Source organism: Alligator mississippiensis, chromosome 2, assembly GCF_030867095.1.
Source record: "Alligator mississippiensis isolate rAllMis1 chromosome 2, rAllMis1, whole genome shotgun sequence".
Classification (NCBI taxonomy): Eukaryota; Metazoa; Chordata; order Crocodylia; family Alligatoridae; genus Alligator; species Alligator mississippiensis.
In genome coordinates this window covers 285,079,702-285,101,651 of record NC_081825.1, presented here as the reverse complement: position 1 = coordinate 285,101,651, position 21,950 = coordinate 285,079,702, and the positions used below count along the sequence as shown (strand labels likewise).

At 48.2% G+C, this 21,950-nt stretch overlaps 2 protein-coding genes across 3 annotated transcripts in view; one reads left to right on the top strand and one right to left on the bottom strand.

The window, feature by feature from the left end:
- TECPR2 (tectonin beta-propeller repeat containing 2) overlaps window positions 1-10,916 on the bottom strand; it is a 72,238-nt gene extending 61,322 nt beyond the window's left edge. For both annotated transcript variants that reach the window (XM_059723244.1, XM_059723245.1), the window contains exon 1: window positions 10,832-10,916. The gene's annotated coding sequence lies outside the window, so the exon portion shown is untranslated. The remainder of the gene's footprint in view (window positions 1-10,831) is intronic.
- Window positions 10,917-10,937: 21 nt separating this feature from the next.
- CINP (cyclin dependent kinase 2 interacting protein) lies at window positions 10,938-20,841 on the top strand. The gene is made up of 5 exons (XM_006270398.4): window positions 10,938-11,006; window positions 13,004-13,172; window positions 14,206-14,332; window positions 17,082-17,211; window positions 20,516-20,841. The coding sequence occupies exons 1-5, from the start codon at window positions 11,000-11,002 to the stop codon at window positions 20,716-20,718; spliced, it is 636 nt and encodes a 211-aa protein (XP_006270460.1). The 5' UTR covers window positions 10,938-10,999; the 3' UTR covers window positions 20,719-20,841.
- Window positions 20,842-21,950: the final 1,109 nt, after the last annotated feature.

Below are 21,950 nucleotides of genomic sequence, written 5' to 3'. Positions count from 1 at the left end.
CAACTGGGAGGGGTCTACCTCAGTTGTTCTGCAACTAGTTTACTGTTTAGCAGAGCTTACCTAGAAAATATGCAACACTGTACAAGAGTTTAGGCACCTGTAATAATGCATATAAAACATGTTCCAAAACTGCCCTCAGAACAGCTGTTCTTAAAGAAAACAACTTTAAAAACCAACTTGAATTTGAACCAACCTGAAATTGTGGAACAAGAAATCACCCAGACTGGATTAGTATAAATATAATCTAAATAGGGACTATGGATTCTTATCTCATTATCTGAATTAACTTTTACAATCCCCATGTCCTTCTGAGTTTATGGCTTTGTTTTTCTCTTCAGTCCCTTTTGCCTCTCTTAGCACTGTCCTCTCTCATTCCTCCACACCCTCCTCCTGTCTCGTGCATTCAAATCACTCTATTTCAGGGGTGGGCAAAATGCAGCCCGCCAAGCCATTCTATCCGGCCTGTTAGGCCCCTAAAAATATGAGAAAATTAATATACACCTGCCCCTGACTGCCTTGCCTGAGGCCCTTGAAGACTTGCCAAAACTCAGTAAGTGGCTCTCCACCAGATATAATTGCCCGCCTCTGCTCTATTTAATAGCCTGCCCTCTGCATGTCCTTTCATAGCATCTGACAAAGTAAGCTGTTGCTTGCAAAAGCTTATGCAGTTTGATTCAGTTAGTTTATAAAATATCAGCTCTATCCTGTTTACTGCCTGACTTCAGGCTAACACAGCTAACTACCCCTCTCTGCGTCAAAGTGACATCATGTAAAAACCACTATTGATTTTGAGTGAAAGGACTTTATCAGGGGTGTCAAACTCATCTGGCCCCCATGCACCAGACCATACCGCATACTGTGGTGCCTGCAGTGTGCATGTCCAGTTCGGCCCCACACGCTCCATGAAGCATGTGCCAGCCCCGCTCCAAGGCATGTTGCACACGGCATGCAGGCTGGACAAGGCACTGTGGGTACTCCACACCATACAGGGCCAGAGCACAGATCTGCGCACTGGCCAATGCAGATAAGGCCCCAAGGGCATCCATGTATGCCAGAGACGGCATCTGCCAGAGACAGCATGTCCCATGCCAGCCCCATGTTACAAGCAGAGTGATCCCTAGAGCCGGGCGGGCATGTGCTGCAAGGACAACTGGGCAGGAGAAATGCCGGGACCACTGAAGCAGTTTTCCCAGGGACAGGGGATGGCCACTTTTCTGGCATGGGGTAGTACCCAGGCAGAGGTAATGTATAATTATTTTCCCACTTTCATTTCCAGTAGGAAGATCTTGGCTTTATGCCTATGTTATGGAACTGAGAGATTCCTCCCTAGCTTGCTCCTGGAGCCACATGGCTGAGGGCAAGTGAAACCAAGGAGCCTCTAAACCCCAAGCTTCCAGGCTTGGGGTTGCACGTAGGATGACTGCTAGGCCTGTGCAAATAGGGAAGTATTCAATTTGGATTCAGATTCGGTCGATTCGGAGGACAACAATTTGATTTGGAGATTCAGATCACTATCCTGAATCAATTCAGCTGAATCAGCTTTGGAAGACTCAGCGATGATTTGGGAAGATTCAGTTATTTGGATTGGCCGTGGAGAGGCAGGCACAGCCGAGTGACTGCAGGTTCTCACACGGCTCATTGGGCTATGCATGCCTCTCCCCGGGTGGGGGGAGCCGCAGGACAAGCCCACATGGCTGCCCTGTCCAGCCCCATCCCCCGCCTGGCCCCAGCCTAGTCCCAGCACTTAAAAAAATAAAAGGAAAAAAAAGCCCCGCATTGACCAGCTGCAGGAGCAATTGGGGCCTCTGGGTGCTTGTGGCAGAGCCCCACCACGCAGTGTGGGGCAGTAGGGATCACCCCCGCCCCTTGGCACCCATGCGGCAGCTGCCCCATGGCACGGGTGCAACGCAGCTCGGCAAGGCACCCTGCGCTGTCTGGAAGCTGGCACAGCTCCACATGTCAGCTGGAGCCCGGTACTGCTCAGTCCCAGTGGCCCCAGCTCCCAGACAGAGCATGGCACCCTGCCGAGCCACACTGCACCCACGCCATGGGACAGCTGCCACACAGGTGCCAAGCAGGGGGGGAAGGGGCAATCCCCACTGCCCCATGCTGCATGGGGGGGCTCTGCCACAAGCACCCAGAGGCCCCAAATGCCACTACTGCAGCTGGTCAGTGTGGGGCTTTTCTTTTTTTTTTCTTCAAAGTGCCAGGAGGCTGGGGCCAGGCAAGACAGCCATGGGGGCTTCTCCTGCGTTTCCTCTGGCTGTGCCTGCCTCTTCCGGCAGGGGGAGCTGCGGGGACTATGCCCTGCTGCAGCTTGCACAGCTGGCGCAGGAGGGGTGCAATGCAGGTGCGGCTCACTCCGGGCGGCAGCAAGGCATAGCCCCGCCTCCCAGCACTGCCATGCCCACATCAGCGCTGGGAGCAGAGGTTCTGCCCTGCTGCTGCTTGCCAGCCGTAATGGAAGGAACAAGATGCGGGCACGGCAGTGCTGGGAGTAGGGGCTATGCCCTGCTGTCACTTGCCCCCTTCTGCCAGAAGCAAGCCGCACCCACATCCTGTGCCCCCCGCACTGGCTGGGTAAGTGGCAGCAGGGCAAAGTCCCCACTTCCAGCACTGCCATGCCTGCCTCCTGCCCCCCTCCCCAACATGCCCTCCCAGCCCCAGCCCCTCCCTCCACCCTCCCCCAACCCCAACAGATTTACCAGCTGGAGGCAACTGTCAGCTGCCTGTTTAGTTTATGGTTGAATCTCCAAAATGGCCGAATCTTTTCTGAAGCTTTTCTGAATCGATTCAGATGTTTCAAATCAATTCAGAGCTTTTACTTGGTTTCCCGATTTGATTCAGATTCAGAGATTCGGTCCCCAAATCAGGCCAAACTCCTCCGAATCAAATCAGCTACCGAAGCTTCGCACAGCCGCAACACTGCCAAATGATTTGGAAACATTTGAAGCCGCAGGGTAGAGGATGTTTGCCGGTAGTATGGCCACGTATGGTTCTTGAATGAATAATGGATTTGTAAGTGGTTTGGCTGATTTGGCTTGGAACACAAAAAAATCTCCATAAAAATAAAAAGCCCATGTGCACTGCACAGGGGGTTGGCACAAGTTGCATGCTTCATGCAGTGCCTAGTTCAACTGGCCCTGCATGCTGGCTTCGGTGCCACCTTATCCAGACCAGCTCCAGAACCAGTGCTCAGGCAAGTCTGGTGTGAGCACCACACGCAATGCATGCTCCAGACTGCCCTCCTGTGCTGCATGCAGCACCGCATCCAGGCAGTGTACCAGACTGGCTCTGCACAGTCAGTCTGAGACCCAAGGGTTGGGTCATAGGGCCCCACGGACTGTATGTTTGACACCCCTGGTCTATAAAGTATGACGGACTCAGTCAAACAATTTAAATGCATAATCCATTGCTTTAGATCTCCAAAGTCCATTCTCTCTTTTTTTACCAAGTTCTAATGCTCTGGTATTTGCCTTCAGGCCTTGTCATCTTCACTACTGGGACTGTCTGTCATCAGTTTACCCCAAATTCTGCTTTTCAAGACTCTTGTTTAAGTTCTAAGCATACAGCTCTCCAACCTGAAGGGCTCTGCTGGTTTTGTGTTTGTCCTCAACCTCAAGGCTATCTGCTTCTGCCCACATTTCAGCTCTCATCAGTTTGTAACCCTCAACTTCTGGTCTCTACTCTCCCCATGTTTTCAGCACTCTGTGTCTTCCCTGCCATTCACTATTTCAATTGTTTCTCACCCTGCACCAGCTTGAGGGCAGGAACAACTTTGTTCCTCTTGTGTGCCAAATGATTTTGCACTCCTCAAAATTCACTCTCTTGGCTTAGCTTCCATCATTAATTCTCATTTCCATCCTGACAGTTTGAGGCCAACTACTAAAATACAGTAATTCAAATATTAGTTATGAAAACCATTTATATAACATGAAGATTTATGGCTCCTCTCCCCATCCAACATCACCTGTATTTCACCCTGATATGTGTCTTTGGCTAAATTACCTGGATCAAAGGGTTCTTAGAGCAGAACTGCAGATTCAGATCTGCTGAAGTTAATGGGAATTTTACCATACATTTTAATAGGGGTCGTGATTTCACCCTGACTTTTATTAGTCCTCATAGGGCCTATATGCTATTTTCATATAGTATCACTTGTGAAATCACACGTGATACTATATGAAAATAGCATTTTGCTTTATATCATTGTCAAAAGATTTTCACATACACTCAAACATTAACATCATTTGTCACAATCTACAGGGTTGGATCCTCAATTTTGTACTTCCATAAGCACTTCCATTAACTTCACTGACTCTACCTTTGAAGTAAGGATTGGTCTATAAGTGAGTATTAGCAAATTTGGATACTGCATAAACAGAAGTAAAGTAGTCATACAGAAGCAAACAGAAGCACAGAAGTCATAATTTATATTATGCCAGAGGCAAGGATTTCTTAGGGTGATATATTTTATTGGACCAATTAAATAGCTGGTATGAAGTTGGACAAGCTTTCAAATGCAAGACTTAAGGAAAAATGTCTTGCATTCAAAAACTTGTCCAACTTTATCCCAACTACATAAGTAGTCCAATAAAAAGATCTCACCCTAAGAAATCCTTGCCTAATTTCTGAACCATTACAGCTTCATCACTCTTGCCCTACTCTAACTTATGTTATTAATTGATAACATGCACCTGCAATTCTTGGGTAAAGCAGAGATGATAATTACACTGAAATGTTTGCACTGATCGCCTTTTAACACTCTGGCAAAGTTGTTGGATATTTTTATCCCATTTCTGACACAGGCTCTCACTGCATAAACTGTTCCACCTGAAGAAACCCTGTGATGCTGGCTGCCTGTCTAGATTCAAGGGTGTACTTGCTTGGAACAACTTGCAGGATCTGGGTCATAAGTGAATTGACAGGCAAATAACAAAGCCAGAACTTAAATTAGGGGAACCTCTATTGTTTGGGAGGACATGTTGGGAGGGAAGGGGCTGTTTTCTTTTAATGTAAAAAGGATGCTGACCAGATAGGGATGTCATTCTTAATCCTTTACATGCTTTCCAACCTGCACCTAAGAGGACTAAAGCACTTTTCAAAATTGAAAACTACTCTTTGCAATAATCTATTTGTACAACAAAAAACAGTTTGATCAGTTTTGCTTTCAAGCAGATCCCAAAGTAAAAATTATTCACATTAGCTCTCAGACACAACACAGACTCTAGTACTGTTTGTGTTTCCAACAGCACCTGGGAAAACCCACAAATCAAAGCTAAAAATGCATTTATTCTAAATAAATAAAGTATTTATTTTTGTTGAGTTCTATGAAATACAATGAGCCTGAATCTTCACTTACACCTCATGTATGCAGTTATTGGCAGCTGCAAAGTGAATGCAAAGATGTATAAACAATTACAAGAAAAAATCAAAATCCACTTTGCACCATCACAAACATAACAGCTAAGGAGAATCAGACTTTGAACCTATATAGACTACTAAACTACTAAGTAGTATGTATATCAAAGTCTGTGTGCCTCTACTGAGAGGACTTTTGTATCTATTTTTCTTCTCTTCATTATTCAAAATGATTGGTTTAATCTATTTTCCTAGACTGACATTAGCATTGGACCTGCATGTTTGGTAATGTCAACAACTCATGCTCAAGAACAGCGGCTGGCAACGTTTGGGAACTGCAACCAAAACAACCCAGCTCAGACCCAAGTTGGGCCAGTGTTCCATCCTGGCCATCACCACTTCTCCTTGCTTCTTGGTTATGGCACAGGTGTAGCTTCTCGCTGCTGGCACTAGCACTGGCAAAGCCCTCCAACTCTGTGGGCCAGATCCAGTGGCTGTGGCACAGATCCAGCCCGTGGGCTGTGTTGCCAACCTCTGCTCAATAAAATTATTTTCATGTACAGCAAATCAGGTCATACTACATAGAGAACCTACAGTACAGATTAGGTAGTATGCTAGTGTTTTATAATACACCACAGCCTCCCATGAAGAAGTGAGACTCTAGCCTCTTCAATCCACAAAAACCACAATTAGCTTTTCTAGATATGACTCTGTGAAAAAGCACTGCTTTCTTTATCAAGTCTCAGGATGGAGAACATGACTCAAAACTTGTAAAAAAGAGAAAGAAAATGGTGGGGATACCAGACTTGGACTTGGGGGATAAGGGTTCAATTTCAGACTCTCCCACAAACTTTGTGTGTGATCAAATAAGTTTGCTATATCTCACTGCGTATCTGCTTCTTCTTTCTACTACAAAGAGTATTTCCTTTTTCTTATCTTTTCCTGAATTGCCTTTTAAAATAAATTTAAGGTCTTTACAGGAGGGATGAACTCATATGATTTTGCCCAGCACCTATACAATGGATTCTGATCTCAGTTGAAACCGCTAAGCAAGTGGTTCTCAACTGTTTCAGAGCAAAGGGCACCTCTCCATCAATTTTTTGAATATGTTGGCACCCCTGGTTGAGAACCACTATTGGTGCTTCCTCAACTTACCTCAGTATTTCTCAATTGGGTGATGCTGCCTCCAGTTAGAGCTGTCCCATATACATGCTGCAGAGGCAGACCAGGACTGGCTGTGACATGTGCACATGCTCCTCCTCCATTAGGATTCTCTGATATCCCTAAAGCAGACAGAGCTGGCTTAAGCTGTAGCCCTACCTGGTCCAGACCCTCATCCCTCACTTTTCTCCCAGAAAGAGGTGAGCACGTAAAACTGTCCTCTCTGCCTCTGCTTCCACAGCACCCCCAAGAAGATCTCATGGTACCTCAATCGAGAACCACTCCTCTAAGTTCTGTAACAAAAAATGCAACTTGCAAACCTTCTTCCACTGAGTTATTTTCCATTTGGGCACTTAGTTTGTTTTAATCTGCAGTTTATATTCCATTAAAATACTTCAGAATGAGACTGTAACATCAAGTGAGTTGCCTATTAACAACAACAACAACAAAAATTTCACCTTCTATTACAAACTCAAGATGATTGCATTTTCCATTATTACCCATGTTTAAATGGACTCCAAGATTGGCCAAAGTTGTTCTTGATATTTTGGATTCATGGCTAGCAAGCTTAAAGATATTGTCTCACAATACAAAATGTTTACTGTGGAGGAATTTTAAGCAGCCGCTTCTGCGTCCAGAGCCAAAGAACATTCCACACCTAAAACAATGTTCTAGAAAACCAAGGCCTAGAAATACCAGTCTGCTACAAAAATTAAACACACACATTTGCAAAACCAATGCCACACACACAAATAACAAACCACAGTGTTGTTCAACATCACAAAAATGTTACCTAGGGGTGGATCCAGGAATGCACTGGTGCACTTGCACCTCCATTTGATTCCTGCTCTATGCAAAGTTTAAAACCAACTGCCTGATAATGACAGCAGCATTACTAGTCAGGCAGCACTGAGGGAGTCGCTTGACTTCATGGCTTCTTGTCATTTACCTGCTCCCCTCTAAAATTTTCATTCCACAGGTGTTAATGACCTTCTCCTTTTTAATGGTCTTGATCAGCATTTCTCAACCGGTGGATCGCGCCCCAAAAGTGGGTTGCAAGAATATTTGAAAGGGTTGCAAGGAAGTCCCAGAAAAACCCACGAAAGTGCAGGTTTCCCCTTGCAGGCTGGCAGTGTTCCAGCCTGCTAGAGCTGCTTAGGATGTATGGAAACAGCAGGCGCACATGCACCTGCACGCACAGACGCACATGGCCAGCATGCCACAAGGCTAGGTCGTGGGAGCAGCCCCAGCAGCTGGACACAGGTAAGTGTATGAGAAGCGGGAGATGGAAGTCCAGGGGACTGTCCAGAGGGCTGGGGTGTGTGTGTGCACATGTGCATGCGTGTCACACAGGTACTGAGGACAGTGGCCAGAGGCAGGACTGTGGCAGGGCAGGGGGAGCGGCAAGGAAAGGGTGCCTGGCCCTTTAGCAGGAAAAGAAGGCAGGGGTGGTTCTTCACAGAGGGGAGCTGCATGCCTGGGTGGGCAGCACAGGGCCACTGCCTATACACATACTCACTGCTCATGCTCTGGCCCAAACAGGATGGGGGCAGCTGGGAGCCCCAGCAGCAGGGCTGGGAGGTAAAGGACTATGGATTGGGAGTGAAGGACACCAGCATGGCCCGGGGGGGAGGGCGGGGGGGGAGAAGGGTTTGTGGCTTGGGGGTGAGGGGAGCTGGCAGGGAACTTTGGGTCAGGCATCAGCAGGGCCTGGGGGTTGTGGGCGGCTTGGGATAAGACATCGATCTTGGCAAACGGGTCCCAGAACGAATAAGGTTGAGAAGGTTGGTCTTGATCTTACACCAATCAAGCTATCCTTTGTTCTGCTATATGTTCGCTGCTCCTGGTACTGAAATGCCTATTTCACAGCCCTGCAGATGCTTTCTAACTCATTCCAATTAAGTTTGATTTGTTTTTGCTTCCATTTTAAACTGAATAACACAGCCCTAGTCCCCTAGCATATTAGTAACACTTCTAGTTTATTTTTAACTGGAAAAAAACAGATGTTGTTTTATATGTGATGACGCACCTGCCCCTCTGCACCCCGCTTTTCAAAATTTTAGATCTGCCTACAACCATACCCATCTCAGCACACCTTCCCAGCATGTCTAGACCCAGCTCACAGATATAAAAGGCCAGTCTGTGTACCTGTCCTTCCGTCCAACCTTCTTTCATTTGCAGGCCCCAAAAAATGTTGAATGGAGGTAGGGAGTGGGACCCCTTTGAATTATAAGTGTGGGTATTCACACACTTTTAATTGATCACAGTCATCTTTTATGGGCCCCTTAGACATAGTCTGTGGACCCCCAGGAATCCGCAGACTACAGGCTGAAAACCACCAGTCTATAGTGTTGTCATCTACAACAATTTTACATTCATCCTTGAACCAAGAAACCAGGCACTTTAACAGTATGTGTTTCCAGGCCATTTCCTTACTAGCATGCAAGAAAATTGCTGTGCAAGACTTCAACTTAAAGGCCCCTGCTACATGTTATGCAATTAACTGGTTAATTGCACAATAAGTTTAGACCGGCCACACATGCAAAGTGAGACTGGCCACAAGTGCAAAGTAACTGTCACATGATAAAAATGACTATAAAAATGCCAACATAAAGGTAGTGCTTGAGGCCCCTGCTACAGGGTACATATTACGCAATTAACTGGCTAATCTCACAATAGATTTAGCCTGGCCACAAAAGCGAAGCAACTGTCACACGATAAAAATTACTAGCCAGCTCTAAAAAGAGCCAACCTGATATAAAATCTGTACTTGAAAATGCATGACAGCTGGGTTCTATCCAGCTTTCATATGAACATGTAGCAGGGCCTATACTAGCACACAAGGTAGCTGTCGTACAAGACTGACTTATAGGCCCCTGCTATATTACATATATTATGCAATTCATTGGTGAACTATGCAATAAATTTAGACTGGCCACACCTGCAATGTAATTATCACGTGATAAAATGACTAGCCAGCTCTAAAAATCACCAAACAGCTATAAAGTTAGTGCTTGAGGCACCTACTACATGCTGTATGTACTATGCAACTGAGTGGCAAATTGCGCAATAAATGTAGACCGGCCACATGTACAAAGTAACAATCACATGAGAAAAAGGAGGCACCAGCTCTAAAAAGAGCCAACCCCCTCCAAAGTTAGCGCTTAAAAATGTGTGATAACTCTTAGAGCATCTTTACACATGCTCTGGGGCTGGGGGCACTCTAATTAAAGCACCTGCAGCAGCTCATGTATTCAGTATCCTGCACTTCAAAACAGCAGTGGAGGCACTTTAAGTAAAGCTCGTTCAGTGAGCTTTAGTTGAAGTGCCCCCACCTCCATTTTGAAGTATGGGGATGCTGAATTCATGAGACACAAAGGCAGCTGGCGTGCGTTAATTCATACAACTTGAACCAAGTCTGCTCTGACGTGCTGTAACTACAGTGAGTCAGAGCCGTGTCCCCGCACCCCTACAGCCACCCCTGGAGCTGGCTTCTGCCCAGCCCCCATCGCAAGGTGTGGCAGGGCCGAGGACCCCGGCACACACGCAGCCACACCCCTGAGGTGGCCTGACAAAAACAGCGGTGGCCTTAGGGCTGCTGGGGCTCTGGTCAAGTGAGGCATTTGGGGCCCCTTGAAGGCTTAATTTTGTTGACCTATAAGCAAGTCAGACATTTTTTATTTCAATTTCACATAGCCCTATCCACGAAACTGCAATGCAAGTATCTTAATACCTTATTGAGGATACAAATATTCAGTATCGTTCATTTTTATTTTTATAAAGCGTGGGGGCCCTGCGCAGCTGCCCGGTTTGCCCTCCCCTCAGGCCACCACTGATGAAGACCGTCCTGCATTCGAAGGCTCATCAAACTTGATGCCAGCTCCACAGCGGGTCTGCTCAAAGCGATCGCCCTATGAAGCCCTTCCTTCCATTTCGCATCGTTTCTGGACTCTCACGGTCACTGCGCTGCCTGGACGCTGCGTGGCTCTGCACGGCTCTCGCACGACAACAGCGCCCTGGGCGTGCGCAGCCCACCCTCACCTTCCCCCCCTCAAGCGGCTCAACCCCCGCAGGGGCCGGCCCGGCCCGGCACAGCCTGGACCGCTCCTTCCCCCTGCCTCGGCCAGGCGGGTACTGAGCACCCCGGGAGCGGCCCGGGCCGGACGCTGGCAGGGCCCCGCAGCCCCGGCCCCTCGAGAATCCCCACCTCGGCTCCGCCGCGGGGCCGGGGCAACAGACGCGGAGCGACGCCCGAGGCCCTCCCGCCCCGCGAGACAGCGCCCAGCGGAGGCGCCGCCGCCGCACTCACCTCAGCGCGGGGCCCGGCGGGGCGGGGGCGGGGGCGGGGCCGGGCGGGGGCGACGGAGAACAGCAGCCGCCGCTGCGCCGCTCCGAGCCGCGGCCGCCGGGGGGCGGGGCGGGGGCGGACGTGAGCTCACTTCCGGGGCGGGACCAGGCCGGGTCATGGCGGGCGGCGATGGCAGGTGAGAGCTGAGCCGGGCCGGGCGGGGGGTTTGCGCGGGCCTGGAGGAGCCGCTGCCGGGCGGCCCGGGGCTTGTCTGGGGCGGGGGGAGGCCCCTGCTACACGTTACATGTAGTGCGCGGTACAGCCACACGCTGCGTATTGCAGGTTGCGCCATGAACCCTGCACTGCATGTGGACTGGGCACACGTTACATGTGTAGTGCAGTGGACTGGGCACACGTTACATGTTCATGGTGTAATACTGTGTGCTGCACGTAGACCGGTCACACGTTACATGTGTAGTGCAGTGGACTGGTCACACATTACACGTTCATGGTGTAATACTGTGCACTGCACGTAGACCGGTCACATGTTACATGCATCGTGCAATGAACCATGCAGCACACATGGACTGGTCACATGTTACATGTTGCACAATGGCCCATACACTAAATATAGACCGGTCACCCATTACATGTATTGCACAATGAACTGTGCATGACACGTAGACTTGTCATGCGTGATGTGTTGTGCAGTGATCCATGTGCTACATGTAGACCAGCCACACATTACATATATTGTGCAGTACACACAGACTGGCGAAACACTATGTAGTACATGTATTGCACCATGAATCATACGTTACATGAGTAGACCACCCACATTACATGTATGGCACAATGAACTGCACAGTAAATGTCGACTGGCCACATGCTACATGTACCGCAGTTTGCCGTGTGTTACATGTAGACCAGTCACACATTACATGTACCGTGCAAGTATGGGCGACAGGTGTCTCCCAAGTCTGGGGAGGCACCAGATTGCCAATGGCGGGGGAGAGGGGCATTTCTGGTTTCGCAGCTGGCACTTCCAGGGGGTGCACCCCCTACGCGTTGCCAGTGGTGTAATGAATCACGTACTGCACACAGACCAGCCACATGCTATTATTTGTATGCATTGCTCAGTGAACTGCATAATACTCATAGACCGTCTACATGTGAAGTAATTGTCACAGGAGAAAAAAGGGGACTAGCTGGCTCTAAAAAAGTACTAAGTTGCAATAGAGTTACTGCTTGAACATGTGTGTCAGCTCTACAGCTGGTTGCTGCCCAGCTTTTGTGGGAATGTGCGGCAGGACCCCATGTTGGTAGCAAGGGTATGTGCCCACAATTGTTGCTGTTCCTGTAGCAACTACCAATTCCTGCCCCTCGATTTATGGCAGATCTGTGATGGTGAAAAGGGGGGTGAAGAGGGAGAGGTGCATCATTGCATAAAAAACATCACACATTTTTCTCCAGTTAAAAATAAACCAGAAGCTTTATTCATCCACTAGGGGCCTAGGGCTGCATTATTCACTTTAAAATTGAAGCAGAAACAAGTAAACAAGTCAAACTTCATTGGAATGAGTCTACACTAGTGGACCATGAAGACTATTAAAAAGAAGAGAGGGTCATTAACACCTGTGGAATGAAGAGTTTAGAAAGGATCAGGTAGATTATAATGAGTCATGAAGTCAAGTGACTCTCTCAGCTGCCTAACTAAAAATGCTGCTGGCATGGCCAGGAAGTTGGTTTTAAATTTTTGGTAGATCAGGAATCAAAAGGGGCACAAATGCACCAGTGCACATCCCCGTGGATCCGCCCCTGCCCTCTCTGCTATGATTTTCTATATAAAAGAGGGAAACCCCCCTGGTTCTTGTGGCAGTTTCTGGGATTGTGGGGCTTATCTAAGAAATTGAGCATCAGCCCACAAAGCATGTGCTCTCTCTTTATATCTTATCTTGTTTATAGGGTGTATCTCTACCTTGCCTTCTGACTGACTTCAGACCAACACAGCTGACTACCTCTCTCTTAAGTTACTGCCATTCTGCTAAATTCTGTTTCATTTTCTCAGCTGTCACCAAGGGAGAAGCAAAGAAAACATCACATGGACACGTGCAACTATGATCACCAGGTGGAGCAGCACTTCAGTTCCTTGTCACAAGTTTTAAAGCTGCTTTTTCTGTCCTTTTTACATAGCAAAGAGCCCTGCAGTTGTGACTCCCAAAAGACCTGTTTTATCTGTTAGCGCAAGGAAAATTAAGGATAATGCAGCAGATTGGCATAATTTAATGATGAAATGGGAGAGCTTGAATGATAAGGGTTTCACGGCCGCCAACAAAATTGTGAACCTGAAAATTAGCGCACAGTGAGTATGGCACGCAGTGAGTATGGCAAAATATGACCTATGGGCCAGATCTGGCTTGCCAAGGAATTTTATCTGGCCTGCAGTAGGTCACTTGGCCCTGCCTAGCCCAGGAACGGAGGACAGCCCAGCCATGGCACACGCAGCCAGTCCCACTGCTCCCAGGCACAGGGCAGGGGCAGCATGGCAGTCAAACTCTGCTTCTCAGGAGCAGCCCCTTTTGACTGCTGCCACTAGCATCTCCACTGCTGCCAGAGCCAACCCCGCTGCCCAGGCAACTCTGGCCTACCCGCCTTGCAGCCACCACCAGGGGCACGAGGGAGCAGGAGGGCACAGCGTCCATTAAGACTGGCTGGGAGCCCTGTGGGCAAGGTATGCCCCACAAGGAGGGTAGGATGGGACTGCAGGGAGCAGATCATGGCTCTGCCCTAGACCCTGCACTGTCACTGCCTTGGGATCTTGGCCCCTCAACCTGTCCCACTCCTGGACACTGCTCCCTGCCTGTCCAAGTGTGCCCTGCCTACAGGGGTCCTGGCTGATCTTCATGGAGATCCCACCTGCCTGCTCTGTCCAGCACCCACAGTGGTAGGTGCAAGGTGGATATACCCTGGCCAGATAATATCAATTGATGCCGTGTGCCAAGCTAGGCCAGCACTTCCCACCCCCAATCTCCCTCCCCAGCCCAAAATAGTTTATCCAAGTTCCTAAAGTGACCCTCCAGCCAAAATAATTGCCCATCCCTGTTTTAGGGCATAAGGTAACCTATTACTAGTGGGGTTTAGAAAGAAACTTTCACCGTAAACAGATTATTTCATTACTGCCTAATGTAGGCTTCTCACCTCTTCCCGAGTCATCTGGTGCTAATCTGTGTTGGATGGTAGCCTGAAGAAATCACTCATTGGTTCTCTTATTGGTCACAAAAGAGGCTTGTAGGATGCAGGCCTTAGAATTGTGGAGAACAGCATGGATTTTAAATTCTTAGCATTCTGAGTAAAGGTGTACAGAGGCACTCACGCTGATATATGCTTTTGTATAGATTTAAAGATAACAGGCTGGAGATTGAATGTGAGAACCCTACTCAAGACTCTGGAAAGCTGTCTCCTCACTATAATGAAGAACTGGAGATGTATTGTACAGAATTACTTGAGATACTGGAAAACATGGTAATGTTTATTTGTTATTCTTCCATACTGTGTATTCCCCATTCTTATTTATTTATTCAATTTATATGCTGCCCTTCCCAACAACGGCTCAGGGCAGCTTAGAGCAGGAGAACAGAACAATTTATAAAACAGGCAAGTGACAAGAGAACAAAGCAATGTAAAAGGAGACCTAGAATATCAACATAAAATAGAGACCCACTAAGCCAGAGGTGGCCACCCTGTGGCATGAGTGCCATAAGTGGCATGGGCAGCCTCTGTGTAGCACACAGCAGATCAGCAAGGGGTCAGGCAGTACAGCAGCAGATAGGTCAGGAAGCAAAAAGCAGAGCAATAAATCAGGCAGGGAGCACAGAATAGGGAACAAAAAGCAGAGGAAACCAGATTGGGCAGAGGAACAATATCAGAGTGGCACTTAGGGAGGGATGCTGGACTAGTTTGTGGCACTTCTGCTGAAAGGGTTGGCCCCCACTGCACCAAACAATACCCCAGCCTGGTTTTGTTTGCTGGATGCCTGCTCAAATAGCTTTAGAAAGATATCCAGGCTTGGGCTCCAGTTGGGCCTCAAGAAGGAGGGTGTTCCAGAGCTGGGGAGCAAGAATCACCTTATAAGGCTATTGCTGACAAGCTGGTTAGTCTGAAGTACGTACTGAAGTCAGGCAAATATGCCTTACTTTCATAATACCCATAACTGATTTATCATAAGTACCATGCACTGTGTTTATCAGATTGATTTACAAGTTTTAAGACCTGATTTTACATCCATCTTCTGGCTCCTGACCTACTCTTGCTTTTTAGTGCAATCTAAATGTTATTGTGCAAAAACAATCCTGTCTCCAAATTGTATATTTCATAGATTTCATAGACATTAGGGCTGGAAGGGACCTCGGAAGATCATCGAGTCCAGCCCCCCGCCCAAAGAGCAGGACGTCAGCTGGGGTCATAGGATCCCAGCAAGATAAGCATCCAGTTTCATCTTGAAGGTGTTCAATGAAGGCGCTTGAACAACCTCCGGTGGCAGGCTGTTCCAGACCTTGGGGGCTCGGACAGTAAAGAAATTCTTCCTTATGTCCAGCCTGAAACGATCTTGTAGTAGTTTGTGACCATTCGTCCTCGTCATCCCTTGGGGCGCTCTGGTGAACAAACGTTCCCCTAGATACTGGTGGTCACCCCTGATAAACTTGTAGGTGGCCATCAGATCACCCCTGAGCCTGCGCTTTTCCAGGCTAAAGAGTCTCTTCTATCACCATAAACTTTCCAAGAACTTAAGAAAAAATAAGCATGGCATTAGAAAGAGCACAGAATGCTTTAGTAAGTTGGGTCTAGGAATCCATGTCCTCCCAAGATTTTTGGAAAGAGTAGGAACGCAATATCTGACATGCTTAGTACAAGAGAAGTTCACAGCTTCAGAGTGTTGTATGACTTTAAAATAAAGGAAACAGTAGAGGTTTTTTTTAAATTACTGAGTTGGCAAAAGGGACAGGAATAATTCCGTGAACAACAGAATTTATTCTAAGTGTTAAGTCTTAATCAAAATAACTTTCATAGCCCTTAGTCATTAGGAAGAATGTTTATTTTAAAAGATTTTAGTATTCTGATAAGATTAATTTCTGCTCAAACTGGATAGAATTCTAATGATTCCCAATTCCCCATAAGCTTGATCTTCTGGAGAAAGCCATAGTGATTCTTTTCTTTCTTAGCATGAGTTACCGTCATGATTCAGCCCATTAAGTGCACTGATGTAAGCTATTAACTCTAATGTAACCCTCTTGAGCAATGAGGGTTTAAGCTAGTGGTAAATTAGACAATGCATGTAGCTACTGACACGTTTTAATTTCCATCATTTATGATTGTATGAACTTCATTTAGGGGCTTATAGCAAGATTTTGACGCTCATGTCTTGACATAAGATGCTGCTGCCAAATTCAGTTACTTTTTAAATGAGCGTTACCACAGGTAATGCAGCTATTAATTCCCTCTTGCATTTCTAAACCATCAAGAATAAATGCCCATGTTGCATTAGAAATAATTAGCCCCCTTATTGACAGTCTTGGAAGTCAGTAGAAGATTGAAATGGCATACAGACTGGACTGTTTTCCTTACACCTAGATATGGCTCATCCAAATCAAACAAAAAGCACATTGGCAGGATAGCCTGGATAAGATCTGCACTTTTTGTGCCTTGACTGTACTCATTCTGTAAGAAAGAGCCATTTTCATGCAGAATCCAACACTTTTCACCACTGCTACATTCTTAGAAAGAAGAACAATGAAAGGAGAGAGAGAGAGATTTGTAAACTTTCCATATGGAGAACTTGGATTTAATATTCAAGAAAAGAGAACTAGAGATAAGTGAGGCATTCCTCATCCGTTCAAAGCTTTTGCCTTTGAAAGCTTGTCTAAGTATATCCTAGCCATGCAGCTGGTCCAAAAAAAACATCACTTACAAAAATCCCCGCCTCTTGCATAGTTCCTGGATCATATGGCTATGATTATAGTTCTAATACTACCAACTACAGATAAGGAAATATTCAAAGTAAGAACAAGCAGCATGTGCAGGATTGGAAATCTGTATGTAAATATTTATATGTAAATATCACTATTTCGTTGTACTTGTAGCCAGCAAAAGTGAATTAGAAATTTCAAGACTGGATGGGGTTTTCACAAGTGTTTTGGAAATTCAGTAACAGCTAATTAATTTGCTGTATCATAAAATGCCTCAGATGTTACCTAACTAAACTCTCATCTGTCAGACAAAAATACAACTGAAAATGGAAAAACTGACTTCAACTACAAAAGGAGTCTGTGACTTGGAAACATACCATTCTAGGGATGGAAGATGCAAGGCACCCCTCTTTCACACTTGGCCCACTTCATACTTCTGTAAGTAGAAAAGCCATATTTTTTTAAAACTACTTGTGTGTTTTGTCCAATGGCAAGGCAAATTGAAAAACTAAGTTGAGAATTGACAAAACCTATTAACCTTTTTCTTGATAAGATCAACTTTGCCTCATCTAAAAAGGGAAAGCCTGCCTCTTTTTCTAATTAATAGATAAACAACTGTACAAATTAACTCAGCTCAAATACATACATATATATATACACATACATACATATGTAATATATATATTCATAGATTCATAGATGTTAGGGTCGGAAGGGACCTCAATAGATCGAGTCCGACCCCCTGCATAGGCAGATATATTGCCAGATATCTGTCTGACAAAACAATTACAGATATAGACACAGGGAAAGGTCATTGCTACCAGTTACTCCCCCTTCAGAGAATTTGTCTGGCAGCTTTAAGTCCTAGTCTACAGACCCATGTGTAGAATGGCACTTAAATGATCTCTCCTTGTGGGAGAGGACAGTTGTACCTTGGTTAGGTGACAGATAGCCATTGGAAAGTTTTGAAAAGTCTTTGATCCTACAGTAAAAAATAATGTACACTTTTACCACTTCTGTAGCTGGTTTTGAGACTCTGCTGTTAAGCTCTAGAATGGAAAGAGGATTTATACGATGAAACAAGTGTGGGAGAAATGTATTAAATATTTGAACAATAAATTTGGCATTTTATACCTTATTCAGGGCTGTTCAACTAATAGTCTGCAGGCCCTGTGCAGCCCCCAAGGGGTTAAACTTCAGTGCTCAGCCTCCTGCTGCTGCAGGAATTTCTGGGCTCCCCTTCCAGCCTACCTTCACCTTCTGCTGCCTGCCTTTCTCCCTGAGGTGGAGCAGGGCAGAGTGGCACAGCTCACAGAGCCAAGGAATCCTACAGCCAGGTGGCTCAGGGGCACTGACATAATGCAGTTGTGAGGGGAAGGGCACCCACCACAAGACACAGCACAGGGAACCCACACATCTTACAGTCTAGGGCAGGGGTCGGTAACCTATGGCATGCGTACTGAATGTGGCACACAGGCTGCTTCCCACCCCAAGGGGCGGGAAGAGGCATGCCCAGATTGAGCAGCACATGGCTGCCCGAGAACACCCTTGTGCTGCTGCCGACCCCTGCATTAGACTTGCCACCGCTGGACACCAACCCCTGCCAGGTAAGAGCCCCGGGCCCCAATCCTAGCCTAGCCCCAGGCAGGGGACCATCCCCGCCCCAATGGCCCTGGCCCCAACTGTGGGCTGCTGGCCCACAGGCCCCAGACGACACCACCGTCGCCATGGGCCCTGGGCCTGGCCACATGCTTCCGGCAGGCTGGCACCATTGCTGCTACGGGCCCTGGCCCAATGCCAGCAACGGGCCAGGGCCATCAGCTGCATTGGGATGGGGTCGGGGCCGCAGACCTGCACAGGCCCTGGCCCCATCCTGGAGCTACAGATGGCCCTGGCCACATGCTGCTAGTGGGCCCCGGTGGCACCCCTGCAGCCACTGGGCCAGGGCTGTTGGCTGCACTGGGATGAGGCCAGGGCCTAGGCCCGTGCACCTGCACAGGCCCCAGCCCTGGCCAGCACTGCCGCTGCCCACCCCAGCCCAGCACTGCTGCTGGGCTGGGGCCATCTGCAGTGCCGGGATGAGGCTGGGGTCCAGCCCCATCTTGGTGCTGCCGGTGGGCTGGGCCCCAGCCGGCACCTCCACCACTGCTGCTGGGCCAGGGCCATCAGCAGCACCGAGATGAGGCCGGGGCCCCATTCCAGTGCTGCAGGCGGGCCAGGCCCTGCCCGGCACCTCCACCACCTGCCCCAGCCCAGTGCCGCTGCTGGGCCAGGGCCATCGGCAGCGCCAGGATGAGGCTGTGGCCCGGGCCTGCAGACATGCGTGGGCCCCAGCCCCATCCTGGCGCTGCAGACAGCCCCGGTCCTGGCCCCGGTTCCAGCCCCAGCCAGCACCACCGCCACCACTGGTCCCAGCTGCTGCTGGGCTGGGGCTGTGGACCTGTGTAGGCCCTGGCCCCATCCCGGCGCTGCTGACCGTCCCAGCCCCGGCCACGTGCTGCTGCTGACAGGCCCGGCCTCAGCCCTCGCTGCCGGCCTGGGCCGTCGGCAGTGTCAGGATGGGGCCGGGGCCTGCGCAGGCCCTAGCGCTGCAGGCAGCCCTGGCAGCCAGCTGGGGCTGGGCTGGGCTGGGCCCAGACCCTAGCCACAGCAGTGGTGCCAGCTGCCAGCGGGCTTGGCCCCAGCCCTCACCACCACCGCCGCAGGCCCCAGCACAGGGCCACTGCCAGGCCAGAGCCGTCAGCAGTGTCGGTATGGGACCGGGGTCAGGGCTGGGGCCATGGACCTGTGCGGGACCCAGCCCCATCCCAGCACTGCCAAAGGGCCCAGCCACATGCTGCTGGTGGGCCCCAGCCCTGCGCAGGCCCAGCACCAACTGGCACCACCACTGCCATGACCCCCAGGCCTGCACAGCCCCAGCCTCAGCCCAGTGCTGCTGCTGGCCCCATCCCGGCCTTAGCAACAGCCTAGCTGCAGCCCCAGCCCCGTGCTGCTGCAGGGCCCAGCCCAGTGCTGCCAGCAGGCCCTGGCCCCAGCTCTGCCCGCAGCCCCATGCTGCCCATGGCCAGGCTCTAGCCTCAGTCCCATGTTGCCTGTGGGCCCCAGCCCCAAGCTGCTGAGTGGCCCTGGCCCCACAGCCCCAGCCCCTCACTGCCAGTGGGCCCCAGCCCCAATGGGCGCAGTACCAGCACCTGCCGTCTTCCCAGAGCCCAGGGCCGGGAGACAGCCAGGGCCAGGGTGGGGAGGCAGCAGTTCTTTGCAGCCTCTCAGCTACAAAGGTTCATGGTAGCTGCTGATAGCCATGGAGCCTGGGCTACTCCCAGCACCTGGCTGGGAGGATGGAAGCCCTGCCACAAGCAGCCCGGGCTCCGTGGCCATCAGCAGCTACCCAGAACCTGTTTTTCTGGCATGCCGGCACCCCGGGACTTTCCGAGGTAGGCATTATAGGTTTTTCGGCACTCCAGCCAAAAAATGTCGCCTACCCCTGGTCTAGGGGCTATGCAGCCCCTGGCCACTCACAAGTTGGACAGTCCTGCCTCAATCCATAGACATTTTGTTAACTGTCATAAAGATCAGGGTATTTGACTTACACAGTAAAGAGGAGGAAGCTTGTATACTTGTAGCATCCAGCTTTTTTAAGAACAATTAGTATAGAACCAGTATTGATTTACTTACCTTTTCAGAGTTGCTGATGTGTTATATAATCAGAAGAGGCATATGTAACTTTTTCAATCCATTTCAGATGAGACTTCTTTCAAGCTCTCTGAGATGTACAAGGAGGAACTACAGCTAAAGCAGACAATTGTGCAAGAGATTGCTCATACTGCTGATGAGGATCTTATGATGGTGTATTTATCATCATGGTTGTACCAGCCCTACATTGAGAGCAGCAGCAAACTATTACTAGAAAGCATGTTGCTGGAAACAGGACACAGACCAATCTAGCATTTCAAATAAGATTTGCAAATCTTGTTTCTTGTGGAACAGCAACTGCAGCAGACCACAACATTCATTAAGTACATTATATTTTTATAGAAATTATTAAAATACTATTTTCCTCGAACTGCATTTACTTGTTTTGTTTGTTGTTTGCTTCGTTTTGCTTCCATATGAAGTGACAAACTTTCTACTTACACCCAGCACTGATGTCACAGTCCTTTTTGATGATCACAAATACATTTTCCCTCAACATTCCAGGTAGTGCAGGCAAACACCTTTATTTGCATTTTACAAGTGGGGAAAGAAAGCATAGGCTTAAGTGACCTCCCCAGAGTCATGTAAGAAGACTGCAGTGGGACTAGTGTCACGTGAGTCCTATACTGCTATCATAGTATAGCCCCCACAAATACTTTTAGATACTGTTTCTCATCCACTGTAGCCTTCCATCGACTTTACTAGCAGCAGGATCAGTCCCACAATAAAAAGGTAGCTATTGCTATAGTGAGCAAAGAAAGGAATCAAAGGAAGTCATCACTATCCAACTTATTCTAACTTCCCTCTAAACAAATACTACAATGCCTATGTATGACTTTCTACTCCGTTCTATGATAAAAACTACAAGTCATGAAACTGCTGCACAGACTGTGGAGGTATTTATAAGTTTTCTTGGATCTTCTGCTTCTCTGGCAGCTACTTTAGCCTGAATAGCAGTAAAACAGAATCTTTTTCACACTTCCATGAGAAGCTGTGTACCAATTATGACAGCCCCTGCTAGAGTAAAACTATAATATAAAGGCCATTGTGCCAACTATGGAGGCTCATCTTGATGTTCCAAGTTTAGATTAGCTGTTCCTTCAATGCAGAATTGATGGAGAATGGGGGAAAGTTTTCATAGCAGGCTGGGTTTTCATAGCAGACATTTCATAGGAGCTGGAAAAATCAGTTATGATACTTCATTCAGTTTTCTGCAATTCAGAATATCCCAGCATCCAGATCTGGATCTTCTAAACAATAAGTGAAGTGTCCGGATAGGATTCCAAAGCTACAGGCCAATTTAACAAGCTCTTCTAAACATCTGTCTTTTGCCATTTCTGTCTTACTTGGATGAATTCAACTTTAGCCCGATGTCTTTCACTCACATAACTTTGCCTTGGTATTGAGAAAGCTGGATGTTGTTTACATTCCACTTAGCCTTTTTCTTTTTTTAACTGTGTTACAGGCAATTAGCCCTCTTTGTT

Coding starts and splice junctions, on each gene's coding strand:
- CINP (XM_006270398.4), top strand. Junction 13,173..14,205: donor AACCTGAAAATTAGCGCACA/GTGAGTATGGCA, acceptor GCTTTTGTATAG/ATTTAAAGATAACAGGCTGG. Junction 14,333..17,081: donor TTGAGATACTGGAAAACATG/GTAATGTTTATT, acceptor CTCATCTGTCAG/ACAAAAATACAACTGAAAAT.